General features: G+C 64.9%; 3 protein-coding genes across 6 annotated transcripts; 1 reads left to right on the top strand and 2 right to left on the bottom strand.

The window, feature by feature from the left end:
• Window positions 1–2,338: 2,338 nt before the first annotated feature.
• On the bottom strand, window positions 2,339–8,240 carry LCN12 (lipocalin 12). The gene is made up of 6 exons (XM_042963519.1): window positions 7,954–8,240; window positions 6,266–6,345; window positions 6,076–6,192; window positions 5,766–5,954; window positions 5,066–5,222; window positions 2,339–2,367 (listed from the first exon to the last, which is right to left on the bottom strand). The coding sequence occupies exons 1-4, from the start codon at window positions 8,238–8,240 to the stop codon at window positions 5,809–5,811; spliced, it is 630 nt and encodes a 209-aa protein (XP_042819453.1). The 3' UTR covers window positions 2,339–2,367; window positions 5,066–5,222; window positions 5,766–5,808.
• A 5,759-nt stretch (window positions 8,241–13,999) lies between these two features.
• C8G (complement C8 gamma chain) lies at window positions 14,000–16,002 on the bottom strand. Its single transcript, XM_042964363.1, has 8 exons — window positions 15,753–16,002; window positions 15,388–15,613; window positions 15,169–15,305; window positions 14,969–15,039; window positions 14,788–14,895; window positions 14,402–14,503; window positions 14,272–14,310; window positions 14,000–14,190 (listed from the first exon to the last, which is right to left on the bottom strand). Exons 2-8 carry the CDS (start codon window positions 15,523–15,525, stop codon window positions 14,177–14,179), a joined length of 609 nt encoding a protein of 202 aa, XP_042820297.1. The 5' UTR covers window positions 15,526–15,613; window positions 15,753–16,002; the 3' UTR covers window positions 14,000–14,176.
• Window positions 16,003–16,062: 60 nt separating this feature from the next.
• On the top strand, window positions 16,063–20,585 carry FBXW5 (F-box and WD repeat domain containing 5). 4 transcript variants are annotated; one of them, XM_042964360.1, is made up of 9 exons: window positions 16,064–16,134; window positions 17,112–17,327; window positions 17,685–17,842; window positions 18,118–18,292; window positions 18,412–18,560; window positions 18,633–19,047; window positions 19,296–19,443; window positions 19,539–19,751; window positions 19,830–20,585. In XM_042964360.1, the coding sequence occupies exons 2-9, from the start codon at window positions 17,135–17,137 to the stop codon at window positions 20,071–20,073; spliced, it is 1,695 nt and encodes a 564-aa protein (XP_042820294.1). In that variant the 5' UTR covers window positions 16,064–16,134; window positions 17,112–17,134; the 3' UTR covers window positions 20,074–20,585. The 4 variants fall into 4 exon arrangements, with proteins under 4 accessions (XP_042820293.1, XP_042820294.1, XP_042820295.1 ...); XM_042964359.1 differs by having other exon boundaries at window positions 16,063–16,134; window positions 18,412–19,047; XM_042964361.1 differs by lacking the exon at window positions 16,064–16,134 and adding an exon at window positions 16,279–16,628 and having other exon boundaries at window positions 18,412–19,047.

Below are 20,585 nucleotides of genomic sequence, written 5' to 3'. Positions count from 1 at the left end.
GGGACGAGCCCCGCCTGGTCTTCCCTCCACGTGGCCCCCATCCCTGAGGCATCTGAGGATGTCCTGTCCCTGTTACCCGGCTCCCAGGTCCTCTCCTCAGTGATGCCCCTCCAGCTGGGGGCATGCCCAGCTGGGTCTCGCCCTGCAGCTGGGTCTCTGCTCCCGGCCCCGCTCCACTCCCACGTCCCCAGCGTGTAAGGTTGTTTCCTGAGGGAGGCATATGAAGGTCTCCCTCAGCAACGGCAGATATGTCTCTCTCCTTGCGGTCCTGTTTTTTGCTTTGGCTATTCTGAGGCCATGTTATTAGTCGCATACAAATTTAAACTTCTTAACGGTTCTTCATGGATTGATTCTACCATCGTTATGAAATAACCTAGCATTTCTGTACCCTCGTGTCTTAAATGTTTCTCTTCTAAAACAACATATGATAGGTGCTTTTAAAAATCCTTCCATCAGCTCTTTCTTTTAAGTGTATTCAGTTAACTTTACTTAATGTAACAATATATTGGGGTTTCAATGCACCATCTTATTTTGTGCTTTTTATTTTTCCCACCTGCTGTCGCCTCCTTGACATTGTGGATTATTTTTCATCCATTCATCATTTCGTTTCTATCAACGTAGGGTAGTGTGTGTGTGTGTGTGTGTGTAAGCACATGTGTATTTTCTTCGTGGTTATGGCCAACATTATAGCGTCCAGCTTTACCTTGACAAAGTCACCTCTCCCTCCTTCCAAACAATGCCATTTTCGTCATGTTTTGGAATTCATACACTTAATCTCCAAAACATTATTGCTGTTGTTTTACGTGGCCAAGATTGATTTTCGAATTCTCCACCTGCTTACTGCTTTCTCTGTTCTTTGTTCCCACTGGAGCTCAGGCCTCGTGTCTGGGGTCACTTTTTTCTCCCTGAATCACTTCCTTCAGGGTTTTCTCTATGTCACCTTTTGGTGACATACTCTCTGTCCCATCAGAGCAATTCCAGGCTGGAGGCCTTACCGGCAGTGGGACAGTGGGGGTCAAGAAGTAAACACAGCTGTCCCTTGACCTCACAGTGACTTGGGGCGGGGCGGCCCTCGGCCTGCAGAGACACAAGAGGCGACACACTGAGCGATTCCAAATCAATCCGGCCTCCTCCACAGAGGCGGGACTGGATCTGCGGTTGCCTGGGCTGAGGTTGCCGAGGACCGGTCGCAAATGGGCACCAAGGAACTTCCCGGGATGATGGAATGTTCCGCATCTTGATTTGGGTTGTGTTGACACAGGGCATCAAAGCGTACAATGGAGTCACGTCTATTTTAGTGTATGTCAAATAGAAGTTCATATTTTAGAAATGAAGACTAAGTCAGGACTTTTTCAGACAAATGGAACCCCGGGGAATTCATCGCTAACAGATCTGCAATGAGGAAATTCTAAGGGATGCCCTTCAGCCGGAAGGAAAGTGCTCCTGTGGAAGCATCGTGGTCTAGGAGGGTTGAAGAGCAGAGAAAAGGCTGGGCGTGGGCAGCCCTGGGGACCGCCATCTTGGTCACCCTCAATACGTCTTGTGGGGAATGAAATATGTTGAGAATTAAAACACATGGCAAAAATAGAACAAAATCTCAGAGGGTATGAGTGGAACTAAAGTGTTGTAAATAATTCCACTGCCCAGAAGATGGTGAACGTGTTAATTTATATTCAACACGAGCAACTCAAGGATGAGCTCATAACCCCCAGGCTAACTCGAAAAGAAGAGTCAAAAGTTTGAGAAAGCAGGGTCTCCAAGAGAGATCTGAGCGCTCATGATCCCGGCAGTGTCGTTCACAACAGCCACGGTGTGGAAGCAGCCCACGGGTCCGCTGACAGGTGAAAAGATAAACAAAACAGGGTCCAGCCGACCACGGAATATTAGCCTTAAAAAGGAGCCAAATCCCGACACCTGCTACAACCGGGCGAACCTGGAGGGCACCGTGCTGAGTGACGTCAGCCCGTCACGGGGGACACGTCCTGTAGGAGTGGACGCTCGCCGGAGGCCCTGGAGGAGTCGGAGCCACGGACGCCGAGAGCGGGAGGGTGGGGCTGGGGGAGGGGAGGGTCCACGTGTAACGGGACAGAGTCCAGTCTGGGAAGATAGTCCTGGACACGGGTGGTGAAGGCCACACAACCGTGAGAATGTGCCTGATGCCCCAGGAGTGAGTACTCAAAGAGGGTTTCAACAACAAAAGGGCGCCTGGGGGGCTCGGTCGGTTGAGCGTCCGACTTCGGCTCGGGTCACGATCTCACGGTTCGTGGGTTCGAGCCCCGCGTTGGGCTCTGTGCTGACGGCTCGGAGCCTGGAGCCCACTTCCGATTCTGTGTCTCCCCCTCTCTCTGCCCCTCCTCCACTCGGTCTCTGTCTCAAAAGAAAAAAAAATAAAACATGAAAAAAACAACCACGACAAAGTAATATTACAAGCTAATAAAGAGAGAAGATGATGTAATAAAGAAATTATTTAGTCCAACAGGTGGGGCAAGAGCGCCTGACCTCAGATGAGGGGGCCCAGCACACACTCCTGTGGTCCTGCAGGTGCCCTGGCCGCTCCCACCCCCGGGCCGGTCCCACGGGGGACCTGAGCCACGTCCGCTCCCTCCCAGAACTCTGCGCCCATCCGTCCTGCCCCTGCTGCCCTGGCTCGTCCCCACCACGCGTGCTGAAGCCCCCAGCAGGCTCAGATGCGGAACCGGGGCCCCAAAGGGTCCCTTGGCTTCGCTGGCCATCCCTCCCGGGGAGCTGCTGTCCCTGGAATGGTCCCCCCAGAGCCGGGAGGGCTCCCCTGCAACAGGCCAGTTTCTCTGGCCACCCAGACAACAGTCCTGTCCTCCCGTCCATCTTACTGCCCTCAGAGACCCCGGCCGCTGGGACGCAAACAGAGCGATGCTGGCCCATCAGTTCCTGGACACAGTGTCCCCTCAAACATCACAGCCATAGCTCAGGCTGGGCTCAAGGGTGTCCACCCCAGCCCAGACGCCCACCTTGAGGGGGGGAACACAATGCATGGCCCTCGCCCATGTCTGCCCTGCCTGTCACACGGCCGCTAGACTCCTGACCTGCAGGAGGGGGCTTGGTGGAGAGAAATGGCCAACCGAGGCTTTCGGAGGGTTGGGACCCAAGCAGGGACAGGGTCTTGGAGGCGGCCTTCCAACCCCTTCCGGCCTCAAAAGTCTCAGGTGCCAGCGACAACAACGTGTAGCACCTGCCCCAGGGGTCCGAGGAGCCTGGGGACCCGGTGCAGCTGGAGTCTGTGTTCAGGGCTCGGCGGGACCCACCTGTGTCCTTGGCCCCAGGGTCTGAGCCCTTCACTTTATAGGGTTTCTGCTTGTCAGAGGTTCATGCAACACTGAGCGGTCCCAGGGACAGGCCGGGCGCTGTGCCTTCCAGAACATGGGGAGGGACGTCCGGCCGGAGAGTGCACCTGCTCTCACCAGGCTCAGAGAGAAGCTGCGGGGGGCGTCCTGGGCAGCCAGCCAGGGGACAGCTGTCACAACACTCAGGCCGGCAGGCAGCGGTACTGACTCCGAGGAGCTACGTCAAGCCACCTGGGCCTGCTGGGACCCACACCGCACCCCTCACTAGAAGCGGCAGGGACCCCTGTCCTCAGATGACAGGGCTGGGAGGAGGGCCGGGGGGAGTCGGGGACATCCTCCAGGGCTCTGAGTGAGTCCTGCCTGGCACTGAGGAATGGGGACCCTCCTCCCTCTGCCCTTGATAGGGACACCACGTCAGAAGACCCAGAGAAGTCGTGCACAGGGGTCTCCTGTGTAGCTCAAAGTCGTAAACTGCACTTCAGACTAGGAAACAAGGCACGTCCGTCCTTTCCTGGAGGTGGAGACTAGGGTCACGTGCAGGGGTCTCCGTCCCTGGCTGCGCCCCACCTCTTCCTCTCCTCCCTCTCCCCCCTCTCCAGGACTGGTCTGCCCGGCCTGCCCACCCAGCTTGGGCTCCTGCCAACGGGTGAGGGTGGGTGGGGCGCCTGCCTGGGAGGAGGGACACCGCTGGGAGGGGTGTGGCTGGAGAAGGGCCACGGGGCCTCTCAACCAGGGGCCAGACCCCAGATCCCTGGGGGACCTCCCTGGCTTTCACGTGTGTGGCTACCTTGGCCTCTGCCCTGGGTTCGTGCACGACAGGTCGCCACCATTTGTGGCCTGGAAGGCTCACCCGAGACACAGCCTCATGTTGGCAGGACCGGGGGAAGCCCCAGGCGGCCCATCGATATCATTGCAACCGCTGCAGGGCTTTGTGGGACCTCGGCCGGCAAGGCCAGGAGGAAGTAACGTCCCCGTCCCAACAATGCTGCAGGGCCAAGGCACGAAGGCTGGCCCAGGGCCATGCACGGTCCACCTGCGTTTATTTCCTTCTGCTGACCCTGGATTGGGGGAGGAGCAGGCCCGGATTGGGGGCATCCACTCGGGCCAAAGAAACTCCAGCTGACACAGAGCAAGAGACCTCTCTAGATGTTGTTTCATCTGTGGTGGGGCCAGCTCCACTTTGGGCCCTGGGCTTGGCCCGCTGCCCCCCTGCTCGCAGCGCCGTGGGGGCCAAGATGGGGGGAGACTCGGGAGGGCTGGTCCTGTCTGGGGTCGGGCAGCTGTGAGCTGCCCTCGAGTGTGCACAAGCGTGCCGGAGTCCCGGGCTGTGGCTCTCCGTACCCGAAGGGTCCGTACACCCAGTGGCGGTCAGGCCTAGGGAAGTCGTCCCCGCGTGCCCACCGGCAGGAAGCCAATCCCGTCTGCGTCCCCCCGCCCCCAAGGCCGGGGCCTCTGTATCCAGATACGAGGATACGAGGCCTGCTCGTGTTCTGGGGCCCCAGCTGCACCCCTCATGGCAGCTGCAGGGCTCGGAGGGGGTGTGGGGGTGGAGGTGGGGGTCTGTGTGGGGAGCATGTAGGGGCCTCGTCCCGGGACCAACTTGTGCAATCCACGAGGGCCTGCAAAGCCACATGCGCGGGCACACACACACACACCCCAGGAAGCCTGGAGGGCAAGGACAGGCCTGGTGGGCTGGGGTGGGTGAGTGTGCTCAGAGGCCCCTACTTCGGGCTCCCCCTACCCACCCGAGGTCACAGTGGGTCGCACGCCTGGATCCCAACACGGAGCGTTTATTTCATGCCGAGAGCAGAAGAGGGCAGTGCGGGGCAGTGACACAGGCCTTGGCCGGGGAGGAGCTGCGTCCACCTTCAACGGCTGCTCTGCTCGGATGGGGGGACCAGTCTGATGGGGGAGACAGAGCCTCGGATGGAGGATGGGGGAGAGACTGGGGGCAGAGCTGGGGAGGAGCAAGACGCACAAGAGAGAGCTGGCAGCTTCCGGGAGGGGAGAGGAATTGGGGCCGAGGGAGAAACGGGCTGGGGGGGGAGGCCGGCCAGGGACCGAGGGACGTGCCCTCCAGGGCGCCACCCTGCCCCCACCCGGGCCCCCAGACTCCCCGAAGACACGAAGGGAGCGCTCAAGCGCTGGTGCTTGTGAGCACGGTGTCCAGTGTGCGTGCACCTCTGTGCACACGTGTGCGTGCGTGGGTGTCTACGTGGTTACACGTGCACGTGTGTGTGGAGGTCTGCGCGTGTTTCATGCACACGTCTGCCAGCGTGTTCACGTAGCCCTACACCTGTAAAGGGCCAGAGGTGGGAGGGGCGGGGGTGGGACAGGGATCAAATATGGACCCCCCCCCCCCCCCCGCCCCACTCTGGGCTCAGGCTGAACCCTCTGGGGCCGCCAGGGCCCCACAGGCCGACCCTGAACACCGTCCACACTCACCCGCCGGGCTCCCACAGGGCTTTTGAGGCCCATGGGCAGCTACCTACGCTGGGTCCGGGCTCCCGCCCCAGCCTGAGAGCCCGGGACCGGCCAAGTCCGGGAAGACGACGTTGTTATCCGAGAGGCCCTGAGCTCTGACCAGGTGGACGAACTTCTCCAGCACCCGGGTCCGTATCACCCACGTCCTGCCTGGGGCCCGATGAGCGCAGCACGGCCCTCAGCGACCGGAGCGAGTGGGGGCGCCCTGCCCCTCCCCCCCCACCCCGCCCCGTCCCTCGGGCTCTACTGCGGCCGCCGGCCAGGCACTCACACAGCAGGCTGACCGTGAGGACGCTCTGACCGCCCGACCGTCTCCTGGACAGCATCAGAGCGAACACGCTGTAGTCAGTGTCGTGCACCTGGACCTCCTCGGGGCCTTTCCCGGGCGCTGAGGGGTGACGGCGCAGCGTCAGGGGCACGCCCACCAGCGCCTCCCCGCCTCTCCCCTGTCGCCCCCTCACCCGCTGTGTTGTCCACTGAGAAGCCCCCAGGCTGGGCCGCTGCGATCAGCACATAAGACCAGGTGATACAGCGGTGGCCCCTGTGAGAGCAGGGATGGACAGAGGAGGAAGGTTCCAGAAGCTGGCCGGACCGCTGGTTTCCTTCTGCCTTTCTCAGGGGCGGGCCCCGAAGTGGGCCCCTGAGAGAATACAGCTGTCTGTCTGGAGGAGACTTCTGTCTGAAGCCACGGGCACGGCCCAGCCCACTGCTGTCCCCAGGGAGGCCTGTGTCCACTCCGTGGGCCCCGGGGCTGCCCTGTGTCCCTCCTGGAGGAGCAGCCAGGTGTGGGCCGGTGACCTTGAAGCCTCTGCCCAGCCCACCCGCGGACAGCTCCTCCTCAGCCTGGAACAGGACCTGAAACGTGCACGCGTGTGCCATCGTGAGGGCTTTTCTAGGCCACGGTGGCCCCTCTGGGAATACGGAGTGGGCCCAGTGGGCACTGCCCGGCGCCCCCGGCCTCAGCCGTGGACTTCGCGGAGCCGGGCGGGGCGGGGAGGGGCGGGGGCTGCGGGCGGCTGTTGCCGTGCGGGGCCTGGTTCCCTGCCCCCGCCCGGGCTCAGTCCTCGGGGAAACGGCCAGCAGTGCGGGGTCCTCTCCAGATGCCTGTGCTTGTTTAAGCAGCAACCAGGTGCAGCCTGGCCTGCAGGCCGGGGAGAGGCTGCATCTGCACTGGGCTCTCTGTCCCCCACGGTCCCCCCAGTGATCAACCTCTGGCAGGAACCAGGCCAGTCAGATGGCCCCGAGAGTCTGAGCCGCTCCGGTGGGGGATTCTGGGGTGGCTGGTGGTGCAGGTGGCTTCAACGACGGTCGCCGGCAGGCGAGGGCAGGGGCCGAGTGGAGCCCCTCAGAGGCTCTCGGCTTCTAGCGTTAACCCTGGTCTACGTGACAAACCCCCCTCGTTTCGGGCTCCTCGTTTATCTAACGTGGAGCCAAAGAGCCCTAGCCAGAGAGGTTTCCGGGCCCTCTGCTCCCCCATAGCCAGGCAGGTGGGCAAGGAGGGGGCAGGGGCAGGACTGCAGGAGATCTGGGGAGGGGAAGGAAGCCCTCGTGGCATCGGTGTCCCCCGAAGGGCGGGCTGCGCCCCCCTCCACCTCATTTCAGGCAGCTGTCTATGAAGACACCCCGCTTCCATGAAGACTTCCCAGCCGGGGAGCAGGCACTTTACTCAGGCACACCGACCGGACCACCTGTCACCCTGGATGCAGCAACTGATCCAGGAGAACCAGTCAGAGGCCGTGGCCAGGCCGACCAGGATGATCTCTTTTCTGGAATTGAGACCCTGAAAAGCACATCGGCCTAGGCTGATGTTTTATCCCTGTGAGGTGAGAACTTCCCTGAACAACAGAAGTCCAGGGCAAGCAGAGCTGAGAGAGAGAGAGAGGGAGGAGGTGATGGGGACTGATCACACTGTTTGAGCTCCTGGATCCAGCTGTACCTGAAATCCATCAGTGCCCAAGGCCCTTCAGAGTCTGTGATCCGGTGAATGCCCCCCTCTCTTGTGTGTGTCCCCAGAACTGGCTTAGGCCACTAGCAGCCTATGCTGAACTTTTGGAAGAGGGTCTTGGAAGAACATGGCACGGGGGGCCATGCTGGACCTGAGTCATGAAGCCATGGCTTCTGGAGGTACAGGTCAGGGATCCTCACTCACCGAGTCATGGCATATGACACTTTAAGGCTGCCGTTTTTATTCTTCTCGAATGTCGCAGTGAACGGGCTCAGCAAGGAACTGTCTGTCTTCCTGTGGGTGCTGCCCGCCAGGCCGACAACAAACCATTCCCCCTGGAACTGTGGGGACCCGGAGTCGGCAGAGCCCAGGGCAGCCCTGACACCCTCGCCAGGCAGCCTGTGCCTGCGCCAAGCCGGGGGCTGCCCTGGGTCTGGCAGGGACAGAGTGACCTGGCCCGGTGGCTGGTCTTGTCCAGACTGTTTCCCCATCTGTGCGGAGGGACTGAGACGTCCCCACCTCACGGGGACTGGCAGGGGCTACAGGAGGGAGCGGCTGCCCAGAAGGTCTGTTCGGGGCCCTTTTCTGCTGGATGTCAGGAATCTCTGGGGAGGACACTGAGACCAGGCTGGCCACGCTGGGTTCCCCGGGTGGTGCCTTCCCCGGCCACCATGGCCCTCCTTTCTCCCTGCACTTGGACCCTGGCTTTCTCCCCCTCCAACCCGGCCCCCAGACCTGGTCTTCCCGGAAACTCTGTAAGACGGAGATCATGCCTGGCTGGGTGTTTGAGGTCTGGCCTTTAAGCAGGATGAGCATCACCCACAGGGCAGACCAAGGCCCCATGTCAGCGGGGACGGAGAAGTAAGTGCTCATTGTCGCTGTGGTCTCAGATACTCACCTCTTTATGGGCCCACCTGGCAGGTCCCCCTCCCCAGGGGTGTGCTCCCCGCACCTTCCTGCTCAGGACTGGCAGAAGAGGTGGGTGCAGAGGGCTTGGGGGTGGGCTGGGAAGGGGCGGGCCCTCTTCAGATCCCGCCCACCAAAGACGGAGGGCATCTGGGTCCCAGCCCAGGAAGGGAGGTGGGCAGAAAATGGAGGTGCTGGGGGTGCTTGCTGGGCCCACGAGCTCCCAGGGATGTCTCTGGGCCTTGCTTTCTGATTCCTGAGACCCCAGCTCCACACCTCCTTGGGACCCCTTCCCAGTGTCCCATGCCAGTGAGGGGGTCAGAGGCCTGAGGCGCCTCCCTAGCCTAGCCCTACCCTAGCGGCATTCCTGCTACCAGGTGGAGGGCAGAATGTTCCATCCCACACAGGGAGCTTGACCTTTTTAGTCCCAAAGGTCAGGGGCACAGTGTTCTGCTGCAGGAACACAGTGTAGAGTCCGGTCTGCCGCCCCCACACCGCTCCACAGTCCCTGAAATCACAGTGTGGGGCAAGAACAGGGCCAAGTGGCCCTACAGTCACGGGGGGCAGGGGTAGCGGCGGGTCAGAGTGAGGCCAGAGGTGGTGGGGTGGCGGGGCAGGCAGCCAGAATACCCAGATAGAGGTGACTGAGGGGCGGATCACAGGGGCCCCTCTGCCAGAGGGAGGGCAGGGGGCAGGAAGCCCTCGCACACTGGGCCTGGGTGCAAGAGGGCCCAGGCTCTGGGCATGTAGCCCACCTGGCTATCCCTGGAGCAAGGGCCTGGGAAGCAAACAGACATTCCCACATAGGCAGTCAAGTGCGTCCCCTGTCTTGGGCCACCTCCTCCCCCCCCCCCCCCCCCCCCCCACCCAGGGCCTCCAGCAGCCTGTCCTGAGGAGGAGGGCCCCAGCCAGGACACTTGGAAAGCACCCGTCCCCCGAGGCGAGGAGCCTCATGGCTCTGCTCTGTCCTGGCCCTCACTCTGCATGGAAGGGCATGGACCGCCTGGTCCTTCCTCCTCCAGGAGCGAGTCCCATTGCCAGGTGGAGGTCAAGACCTCTCTGGGCCAGCTGCAGGCCCCAGGACAGGGGGAGGGTCAGGGGTCGGGAGGGCTGCGGCCACCAGCATCTCCTCGAGAACCGAGCCTGCAGGGCAGCACCGCATTCCTTGGGCTCGCTCTGCCCGCTGCTCGGTGTGGCTCTACTACTTGGGGAGAGGGCCCACAAGGAGACAAGGTGCAAGTGACCCGTTTTTGCCCGGAACTTCCCAAAGCGATCACCGTCCCACAGAAGCTGGCGTACGCCTGACTCCTACGCCTGACTCCCTGAACGCCTCCCTCCTTGCAGGCGCCGACCTTGCCCTGGGGATCCCGACCCGAGTCTCAGCCCGCCCAACACCCGAAAGCAGCCCCCTTGGCGCCCGCGCTCCGGGGAGCCCGGGGGCGGGGCGGCGGCGGTCCCAACGGGGACCCCAGCCCGGCCTTCTCTGGCCACGACGTGCCGGCCGCAGCGGAGGCCGGGCGGGCCCCTCGGGCCGGCTCTCCCGGACCCCGCCCGCTCCTCCCGGCCTAGGGACCCACGCGGCACCCCCGCCACCCGTGCGGCGCGTCCCAGGCTGCGCGGAGGACGCCGGGAGCCGCCCCGGAGAGGCTCCTCCCGCCCCCCAATGCGATTGGTCGAGGGTGCGCACGTGACGCCGCCCGCCCACCGTTTGGGGGGCTGGGAGTGGCTGCTCGCCTCCGCTTGTGACCCGAGGGCCGGGGAACCGACCGCCGTCCCCGCAGCCGGCCCCGAGAGGCGGCAGGGTCCGCGGGTCCCCCTCGCGGCAGCCCCCCCTCCCCGCCGGCCCCCCCAGGAGCCCTCCTGCCGCCCCCGTCCCCGTCCCGTCCTCTCTTCCACAGCAGGAGCGCCCCCAGCTGCTCCCCGCTTCTTTCCTCTCTCCCCGAAAACTCGGACGTGGTGCTCTGGGCTCGCTCTTCCCGAGGACGCGGTCCCGGGCGACAGGGACACCGGAGGGGGGATGCTGGAGTCCGGGGATCCCCGAGGTCCTCACCCCGGCCGCGGGCGGGGGTGGGAGCAGTGCTGGGCAGGAGCAGGACGCGCGGAACGACCCCGTGTGACGCCCCTGCCGTGAGCTGGAGGGAGGTGGACGGTCCCCTCCGCAGCGAGCCATGTCCAGCCGTGTCCCCACAGGCAGGGGCCTGGCCCATCTGCACGCCCCCGCCCCCCGGAGCTGCCTTGTGAGGCCCGGCGAGCGGAGCCAAGCACAGAGCGTCAACAGTCCCCCCCACAGGGCCAACGGTGTACCTGCCTGTGGGACCGCGGGCGCTGGGGGCCTGGGACACAGCACGCCCCAGTCCCGGCAAGGCCGGTGGGCTCCAAGGACAGTGCTCCTCCTCGAGGCCCCCAACCGCGGCTGCCAATTTAGTTTGTATACGTCTTTTAAAGGTATTTTTTTTCTTCTAAGTTATTAAAAATCCTTTTAGAATCAAAAGGCAAAATACAAATTATAATTAACATTATTTTACATAAAAACAATTCACTCAGAACTACAATTATTTCCCGTACTTTGTGACAATTAGGGTGCATTAAACTTTTTTTTTTTTTTTTTGGAAATAAAATTCATGACAACTGAAATCACCACTCCCCAAACCCCCGCTCCCGCCCCCGCAGACCTGCTGTCGGAGACCCTGAGGGACAGCCCGGGCTCTGTGGGACCTCAGCCCTGGGGTCACTCGGGAGGGTCTCTGGCGCCGCCCTCTGGACGTGCAGCCCTCCCAGAAACCCTGGAGGGAGATCTGTTTGAACCCTCCCACACCCCAGAGCAGACCCCTCATTTTCTGTCCGGGGGGCGCGGGGTGAGGCATGCAGGGTACTCTCTGGGGTGACGCCAGCTCCGAGCTGTGGCCCATGTGATGCGGGTGCACTGTGTCCAGCTCTTTGCTGTGGGTCTCTGGGATGTGGGGCATGTGGGGAGGCTACAGTTTCCTTTGCCCTTCTCCCTCAAAATCCTGGGGGCCAGGGCTCCCCGCTTCCCCCTCTTCTCCCGGCCCTGTCTGTCTGTCTTCCTGGGAGTCTGGCATCAAGACACGTTGGGTGGGCAACCCCCAGTCTGCGGAGTCGGGCATGGTCCCCGCCCACTGCAGACATGGAGCCCCCAGAGGGCTGCGGCTGGCTCCTCCCAGTAACTGCCCACCCTCCCGGTCTGGACGGGGCCAGTGGGCCGAGTGGGCATGTAGAGATGGGACCAGACAGTGGTCCTCCTGCTCTGTGGCCTACAGCTCACCTGGGATGGCCTGGCCCCCGGCCCCAGTTCCCGGCAGCCCGGGGAAGGAGGCCACTGGGGGCGAAGGGAGGAAAGGGGGGCTAGGGTGGGGGCCCCAGCTCCCAGGTGCCCCCTCAGCCTCACCGTCAGTCAGTGGCAAGCTCTAGACAGGGCGCCGCCCTGCCTCTGTGCCCCAGGCCGGGCGGGTACTTCAGAAGCACTCATCAGGTGGACGCCTCGAGGGTCCCAAGACAGGGGGCTTGGCACTGGTTCCAGGCCCAGCTTTGGCCAAGTGAATGCCCGTTTTCCTGACTTTCCAGCCCCAGCCTGGCTCCAACCTGGGGCTGCCATTTGCCCTCAGACCCCCCCCCCCAAGTACTGGAGGGGTGCCCCCCACCACAATGTCCTTGTTCCCAGGGGACTGTGGGGGGCAGGGGGTGAGGGGTGCACGTTTCTCCAGGATGGGAAACGTTCAGCCGGAAGCACCCCAGGGTGCTGACTCACAGCCACGGAGCCTGGATCTCGCCCAGTGAAGCTTAGGGAGGCCGCCCACCGAGGGGAGTAGAAGGAGAAAGCCGGCCTCCACGGAGGAGGTGTCCTCAGAGCCCAGATACACCATCCCGGAGCAGGACGCCCACAGACCCCTCAGGCACAGGGTAGGCATGTGTGAGGCCACAGCCCCGGAGCCCAAGTCATTTGAGCTGCCGAAATTGGCCAATGTCCTCCGGCAAAAGGAGAAGACGGTTTAGCAACACGGGGGGAGGGGGGTGCCGAATGCGGCTGTAATAATCCGGAGAGTGTTCTCACCAGCAGGGGCAGGGCAGAGTCTAGGCCCAGCCCGCTAGGCCCCTGGCCCCGGGTGGTATCCACAGCTCCCTCCCTTAGCCGCAGGGCACCTGTCCCCCAGCCCCATGGGACCTACGCCCCCACCCCCGGGGTCCTGGCCTGGGGGGAGAGCTGCATATGGGTGACTCAACACTCCGTTTTCTTCCGAGTGCCCTGTGGCTTCCCGAACTGACCTCTAGGGTCAGTTTTCCCAGTCCCGATTCTTCTCTTTCAAAGATGTCCTCACTTCTGAGAACCCGCAGTGAGAGACGCCCCGGTGTGTGGAAAGGATGTGCAGTCTACCCTGGGGGGCAGTGAGGAGGCAGACCCTCCTCCGGGCTCGACGTCCCCCCCGACAGTCTGGCATCGCTCGGAAGGGCCCCTGCAGGCCGCCATTGTGTGGGGGACACATCATTACCCCATTTTCAGCCCCTCCCTCCCCCTGCCTAAATCTCCCACTGGCCTTGGAGTTCCCACATTCCGGAAAGATCTTCCCTACAGAGCAAAGCACACCCATCCTCCTGGTTCCTGGTGACCGTGCTCAGACCCTGGGTGTGGGCTCCCTCCCTTGTACACCAAGCTCCCGGGCTCACCCCAATCCTAGCACACGAATCAGGCTGGCCTGCTTTCTCCATTTCCCACTCCTTATTCTCCCTGCCCGGCCACCCTCGTGATCTCCCCCCACCCGACCCCGGGGGCCTAGCTGCCCGATGCCAGGACTCGGCCCCAGGTGGTCCGTGCTGTGCCCCATCTGCGCTTGCCAGCCCTCAGGGGGCAGCCAGGAGGACAGCCCCGCCTCCCGACTAAGACGGATACCAGCTCATCCCAGACCCAGGCACCACATCCAGGAACCCGGAGGGGGTCTGCCTGCGCCTCTGCGGCGGCTGTCCTGTCCCAGGAGGGAGCTCCGGGTCAGCACGAGTAGGAGAACCTGTGGACAGAGCTCCTCAGCCCTCTAGAAAAGGCTCCCCAACATCTGAGCAGGGGGCAGGCTCGGGACCTGGGCCCACCCAGGGCAGCCCAGTAAGACCAGCAGGGCACGAGCGCTTAGACACAGGGACCAGGGAAGGGGAGCTGGGACGGCGACGCAGGGGGCCCAACGAAGCAGAGGAGACCAAGGCACAGGGACAGCAGGGCACGGCGCTCTCCTCTCCAGCCCACCCCGGGAGCAGTGCCACTTGCCCACGAGATGATGGGCAGAGGGAGGCCCCGGGTCCAGGTCCGACATGGAAAGGAAGGAAAGGAAGGAATCAGGGGCCAGGACAGACAGCGTTTAATGAAAGCAGCGCCCCTGCGCTCCCGTGGGCGGTGCGCAGCTCCAGTCCCCCCTGGGTGGCCCTGCCCGGCGGGGTGCCGGGGCTCAGTGAACGGGGCAGCGGGGGCCATCACCTTCAGGGTCTTCACTCCTTCTGAGTTCAGGGCTGCCCCCTGGACTCACCTCCTCACTTCTGGGGCACAGAGACGAGACTCAGCCAGAGAGGGAGGGGTGGGTGCCCTCCCCTCACCACCCACCAGCACTGCCCACTCACCATCCAGGACGTGGAACTGGTCTGCGGCCTCGCAGAAACCTGAGGGCCCAGGCAGGGGTCAGGAGGGGCTGGGGCAGGGCACAAGGCGGGAGGGCGAGGCAGGCCACTGGGGGCTTCGAGGGAGGCTTACCATACTTGGGGAAGAACAAGATCTGGTCCTCGGTCAGGTTGACCCTCTGGATCCGCTGCTCGAATGCACTCAGGGCCGCGTCACTCGGGGGGAGTGAGCGGGCTGTGGGGCACACGGGGCTCCTGGGCACGTGGTGAGGGAGCGGGCAGGGCACGCTGGGCCTAGGGTCTGTGTGCTTGGGACGCACCCACCCACCCACCCACCCCTCCTCCCCGTCCCCTCTGTCCCCACACGCGGGCCTATGTGCGGGGGCTCCTCCCTCGACCCCTGCTCAGCTGGAGAGAATCAGAATACAGGGAGGCAGGGAGGGTCTGTGTGTCCATCTGGGCCGCTCCACACGGATGGCCCCGAGCGTGCGCAAAGCTCGGGCTCCCGCGTGGACGCACCGTACAGCTTCACCGACAGCTGCCGCGCCCGCTCCAGGTACAGGATGGCGAAGCCTCGGTAGTCTGTCTCCCCGACGACCACATCTACCGGCCCACGGGCACCTCGGGCTGGGCAATGCTGAGTCAGCTGAGGCGGTTTCTGACCCCCAGCCCTGCACCCCCTCCCACGCCCTCCCCTCACCTTGGAGCAGGAAATGCCCCGCGGCTCCTGTGTCTCTGTAGAGCTGCCGTACCTGCCAGCAGATCCCATCCCTGGGGGGGGGAGGGGGGCAGTGAGCAGGGCAGGATTAAGGACCCCAACCCGGGCAGCGTCTCACAGGACTCTGGTCCAGGCCAGAGAAAAGCTGGGATCAGGGTCAGGGGTCTGTCCCGGGGACTCACAGCTTCCGGAAGGTGCTGACAGCCATGGCTGCACCCTGGGGAGCCACATGCAGTGCGGTGGCCTCAGCCCGGTGGCCCTGCTCCTGCAGGAAGCGGCACGAGGAGGCCACCGCCACAAGGAGCCACGTCCCTGCAAACTAGGGGCAAGTCACGTGAGAACACAAGGGGATGACCCCTGAAAAGCGAGATGAGTTCCTGCCCACCCACCTGTCCCTCTACCTGCTGAACATCAAAGTTGGCCTCGGGCTGGATAGTGCTGATGGGAGACGCGGGTCGAGGGGGTCTCCGAGCCCTCCTGCTCAGGGAGCCCCCAGCCAGGAGCAGAGTCAAGAGGAGAGCAGTCCTGGGGGTCAGCATGGCAGTGGCAGTGACCAGAGTGGGGGAGGCCCAGGGCAGGACGGCCAGGCCCCGGGTCAGAGTCCACTGACCAGTGTCGCCCGGAAGCCTGGCACAGGAAGTCCGCGTCGGCCCACCTCCAGCCTTACCAAGCACCCTGCCCTCCCTCTCGCCCCCAGCAAGAGTCCACCCCTAGCCTCCTCGACTCTGCACTTCCTGGGAGGGCCCTGGCTCCATATCCTGCTTACAGAGTCCTAGTCGACCTCTGGTTCTTTGTCCATGACCCCCTAACCCAGCCGCTGCCAGCGGCAGCGCCGGGTCTCGAACCCGCGTTCTACGGCGAGCATAGGTCTCGGCCCCGCCCACTAGCTGCCGTGCAAGGCCGCCGCCCCTCCCGGCCGCCTGGGGCGCTGTTTCGAGCGAGCTCGGTGCGCGCAGGCGCGGCAACTGCCGATGCAGGCTGCCGGGTGCTCGGCGTTCCGTGGCTATCGATGCCTCAGGGCTCGAGGCGTCAGCCTGGCGGGCTCCATCATAGAGACGCGGCGGCAGGAGCGGCGGGGCGGAAGCGGGTCCGCCGGCCGAGGCCGGGCGCCGGGCCGGGGGCTGCACAGCCGGGCAGAGGCGGCCGCGGTGAGTGCGCCCGGCCCCGGGGAGCGTCGTCATCCGGCCCCGGCCCCCGAACCCCGTCTCCCCGGCCCCGGGGAGCGTCGCAAACCGGCCGCGTCCGGTCTCCGGCTCCTTGCCCTCCCCCGCCCCCCCCCCCCACCCCCCAGTCTCCGGCCCCTCGGCCTCGGCCGCGCCCTCTGCCGATGAATGTGTCGCAGAAGCTGCCGCGCCGGGACCGGGGGCCGAGCCGAGGCCCCGCCCCCGGCAGCCCCTCGGAAGGAGGGTGGGAGGGGACGTTGGCAGCCCCCGCCCCGCCCACAGCTCGCCGGGCAGTGGCCGCGCTGGCCCGCTGACCGCCTGGCAGGGCTCCCTTAGACCACAAGGCACAGGCCAAGGGCCGGCTGGTGCCCCTGGCGGCGTCCGGGGCGGGCTGTCTGGTCCTCGTCCCACCGGCCCCAGCTTCTTCTCGGAAGGATCTCTGTCCCAGGCTGACAGCTCTGAAGCCTTGGGTCTACAAGGTCAGAGTGACTGGAGTGCGTGCGGGTCACCGGTTCTTCGTTTCTTGGCCTCTGAACAGTCACCGGCCTAGGCGTCCACATGTCTCTCTGGGCCCATGAGTGGGAGGTCGTCAGAGGGCCCCACCCAGAAGGCCAGCGCCCCAGACCAGGACCCTTCTGGGGTTGAGATCAGATCTGGGGCCCAGAGGGGCCGCCCCATACTCCCACTTCAGGCTCGACCAGGCCAGGAGGTGCTGGGAGGGGTCTGCTGCCCTCCCAGAAGCTGCCTGTTCCAGAGGATCACTAGGACTTGCGGGGGGCCCGTCACGAGTGTGGGGTCAGGGGGCTTGGGGAAGCTGTCGGATCCTTAGCCAGGTGGGCAGTGTCAGCTGGCCCCCCCTGCACGCTGTCAGTGCAGTGGGATTCCCAGCAGGGCAGTCGCCCCAGCCCGGGTCCCTTCCCACAGTGCGACTGGCAACTAAGGGGACCGCGTGTGGGTTTCAGGGCTGCCCGGGCAGAATGTCACAATGGACGAGGGGGGTGCGCCCCTGCTCCCTGACAGCCTCGTCTACCAGATCTTCCTGAGCTTGGGCCCGGCCGACGTGCTTGCTGCTGGGCTGGTGTGCCGCCAGTGGCATGCCGTGTCCCGGGATGAGTTCCTGTGGAGGGAGCAGTTCTACCGCTACTACCAGGTGGCCCGCGACGTGCCCCGGCACCCAGGTCAGGGCCTGCACGTGGCCCCACGGTCCACCAGGCTGGCTGGGCGGGAGACAGGGCCATTCACATGCTCCCATCTGGACCACATGCTGCCATGTGGACCATCTGAAGCCACCACGCTGGCCCCCCCACCGCCCAGATCTGCACAGCGGTCACCAAGGCACCGTGTGGCCCGCACACTGATGGGGGACAGCCAGTCCATGCCTGAGCACAGGGCCTGGTGGGGGGCGGTGGTGGTGGGGGGACAGCCCTGCCGCTGAGGTGACTAGCGTCCTCCAGGAGCTGTCTGGGTGGCTGGCCTCTGTGGGAAAGGAGGCTCAGGGCCCCAGCAGTGACTGCCCCCCCCCCCCCCGCCCCCAGCGGCCACATCCTGGTATGAAGAGTTTCGGCGGCTCTACGACACGGTGCCCTGCGTGGAAGTGCAGACGCTCAAGGAGCACACGGACCAGGTCCTGCACCTCAGCTTCTCGCACTCGGGCTACCAGTTTGCTTCCTGCTCCAAGGACTGCACGGTGAAGGTGAGCCCAGCCCGCCAGGGAGCAGCATCTCCGCTAGGACCTGGGGCTCATAGGACGGAGGCCGGGTGGGGGGCCCTCACTGCTACTGGAGAGTGAGGAGCCCGACCCTGTGGACCCACACACCTCGGGTCTGCTGGCAGCCTGGGGCAAGGAGCAACATCCCAGTGGTGGTTTCTGGGCAGGAGCTCAGCTGGGAGAGGGGCCTGCAGCATGGGCCCCCGTGTCACGTGCAGGGTGGGCACAAGAGGCCCCTGGATGACTGAGCCCCCACGCAGATCTGGAACAACGACCTGACCGTCTCGCTGCTGCACAGCGCGGACATGCGGCCCTATAACTGGAGCTACACCCAGTTCTCCCAGTTCAACCAGGACGACTCGCTGCTGCTGGCGTCCGGGGTGTTCCTGGGGCCCCACAACTCCTCGTCTGGTGAGATCGCAGTCATCAGCCTAGGTGAGAGCCGGCCTGGGGCGGGCGGGCTGTCTCGGCCGACCCCGCCCCGCCCCCACGAGGCCCCGCCCCCCACGAGGCCCCGCGCCTCACAGCCCTGTCCCCGCTTCCGCCCCTCCCAGACAACTTCGCCCTGCTGTCCCGCGTGCGCAACAAGCCGTACGACGTGTTTGGCTGCTGGCTCACGGAGACCAGCCTGATCTCGGGGAACCTGCACCGCATCGGAGACATTACCTCCTGCTCAGTGCTCTGGCTCAACAACGCCTTCCAGGTGCGGGCGCGTGTGCCCCCTGCGGCTGTCGCCTCCTCGGCCTGCTGCCCACCTGCTGTCTCCCACCCCCAGGACGTGGAGTCCGAGAACGTCAACGTGGTAAAGCGGCTCTTCAAGATCCAGAACCTTAACGCCAGCACCATCCGCACGGTGATGGTGGCCGACTGCAGCCGCTTCGACAGCCCGGACCTCCTGCTGGATGACGGTGCCACCCCCGGCCGCGTCTTCGACCTGGGCGGCGACAGTGAGGACGAGGCGGTGGGCCCGGGGCCGGCTCCGGCCCGCACCAAGGAGGGCTTGCGGCGCTTCCTGGACGGGCTCCTGGACGGGCAGGCGCAGCCCCAGCTGTCAGAGCACGCGCTGGAGACGCAGGTGGCCGAGCTGCTGGCCCAGGGCCGCACCAAGCCCCCCGAGCACAGCACAGACGCTGCCCGCAAGCTCCTCGTCTTCACCACGGGCTGCCTCACCTACTCGCCGCACCAGATCGGTAGTGGGGGCAGGCCCTCCCCAGTCGCTGGAGCCGGGGCGGGGGGAGGGACGGCGAGGCTTCCCTGCAGACTGGGGGGGGGGGGGGGGGGGGGGGGGAGGCCAGGGTCCCGTGGCCTCGCAGGGAGCGAGACTGGGGGGCCCAGCCGCGCTCCAGCCTCCAGGACGGTGTGTTCCGTGGGGGCCTCTGATTCAGATGTGCTCCCGGTGCCGAGGTGACGCTGCTCCCCTCACCCGGCGCCCCCGCAGGCATTAAGCAGATCCTGCCACACCAGATGACCACAGCCGGGCCTGTGCTGGGTGAGGGGCGGGGCTCAGATGCCTTCTTTGACGCCCTGGACCACGTCATCGACGTGCACGGACACATCATCGGCATGGGCTTGTCCCCGGACAACAGGTGGGCCCCCGAGAGTGTCCTGGCGGGGGGGGGGGGGGGGGGGGGGGGGAGGGCTCTGCAGGCCGCCGGTACCAAGCAGGGTGCCCCTTGCCCAGGTATCTGTACGTGAACAGCCGAGCCTGGCCGAGCGGTTCTGTGGTGGCCGACCCCATGCAGCCACCGCCCATCGCAGAGGAGATCGACCTGCTGGTGTTTGACCTCAAGACCATGCGGGAGGTGAAGCGGGCTCTGCGGGCCCACCGCGCCTACACACCCAACGACCAGTGCTTCTTCATCTTCCTGGATGTCAGCAGGGACTTCGTGGCCAGGTAGCGGGGAGGGGCGGGGCCGGGGCGGGCCGGGGCCGGGTGTGGCGGGTGGGGGGCTCACGCCAGGCTCTCCCGCAGCGGGGCCGAAGACCGGCACGGCTACATCTGGGACCGGCACTACAACATCTGCCTGGCGAAGCTGCGGCACCAGGACGTGGTCAACTCTGTGGTCTTCAGCCCCCAGGAGCAGGAGCTGCTGCTGACGGCCAGCGACGACGCCACCATCAAAGCCTGGCGTTCGCCGCGCACCGTGCGCATCCACCAGGCCCCGCGTCCTCGTCCCCACCCGTTTTTCTCCTGGTTTGCCAGCCAGAGGCGCTGAGGGGGGCGCTGGCCGACCGGGGAGCGTCCCGGGTGCCCTTGGGCCGCCGGGACCCGCCGAAGACGCCAGAGGCCCACAGCCCCTTCCCAAGGGTCCGGCCGCTGCCCAGACCGTGTGGTGGGCAGAGAAGCCGGGAACAGAACTGCCTCAGGGAGGGGGTTCAGCGGGGCTGCAGACGGGGCAGCCTGACCCCCGCCCGCCACGCTCCCGCCCCACGCCACCTCCCACGGCCATGACGTCCAGCACCGGGGCAGCCTCCTGGCTGGCGTGGGATGCACCGGACGCTGGGGGCCCCACCCTTCACCCACTCTTTTTCCCCAGGGCCTGGGTCCTGGGGCGTCAGCACCACACGTGACCCGTGGCTGGCCCCGTGCGCCCCGAGCGGTGTTTCCTCAGGGAATCGGTCTGTGCGGCAGCGGGGCCGACGGCACGGGTCAGTCTGCCGTGGGCCCAGGCAAACTGCATGTCACCGGTCACCCGTTTGGGGCCCAAATAAACAGCTGGCAACAGCA

Source organism: Panthera tigris, chromosome D4 (genome assembly GCF_018350195.1).
Source record: "Panthera tigris isolate Pti1 chromosome D4, P.tigris_Pti1_mat1.1, whole genome shotgun sequence".
Taxonomy (NCBI): Eukaryota; Metazoa; Chordata; class Mammalia; order Carnivora; family Felidae; genus Panthera; species Panthera tigris.
Note: the sequence above shows the minus strand (reverse complement) of the source record. Positions and strands in the feature narration are given on the sequence as shown.

Bases quoted from the DNA above. Each gene is read 5' to 3' on its own strand.
- LCN12 (XM_042963519.1), bottom strand. From the start codon at position 8,240: ATGGGGAAACAGTCTGGACAAGACCAGCCACCGGGCCAGGTCACTCTG. The intron at 6,193-6,265 runs GTGAGGGGGCGA...GTCACCCCTCAG, and splicing joins CTCAGTGGACAACACAGCGG to CGCCCGGGAAAGGCCCCGAG. The intron at 5,955-6,075 runs GTGAGTGCCTGG...ATCGGGCCCCAG, and splicing joins CCTCACGGTCAGCCTGCTGT to GCAGGACGTGGGTGATACGG.
- C8G (XM_042964363.1), bottom strand. From the start codon at position 15,525: ATGCTGACCCCCAGGACTGCTCTCCTCTTGACTCTGCTCCTGGCTGGG. The intron at 15,306-15,387 runs GTAGAGGGACAG...ACTTGCCCCTAG, and splicing joins CCAACTTTGATGTTCAGCAG to TTTGCAGGGACGTGGCTCCT. The intron at 14,504-14,787 runs GTGCGTCCACGC...TGTGCCCCACAG, and splicing joins GCTGTCGGTGAAGCTGTACG to CCCGCTCACTCCCCCCGAGT.
- FBXW5 (XM_042964359.1), top strand. From the start codon at position 17,135: ATGGACGAGGGGGGTGCGCCCCTGCTCCCTGACAGCCTCGTCTACCAG. The intron at 17,328-17,684 runs GTCAGGGCCTGC...CCCCGCCCCCAG, and splicing joins CGACGTGCCCCGGCACCCAG to CGGCCACATCCTGGTATGAA. The intron at 17,843-18,117 runs GTGAGCCCAGCC...GCCCCCACGCAG, and splicing joins CCAAGGACTGCACGGTGAAG to ATCTGGAACAACGACCTGAC.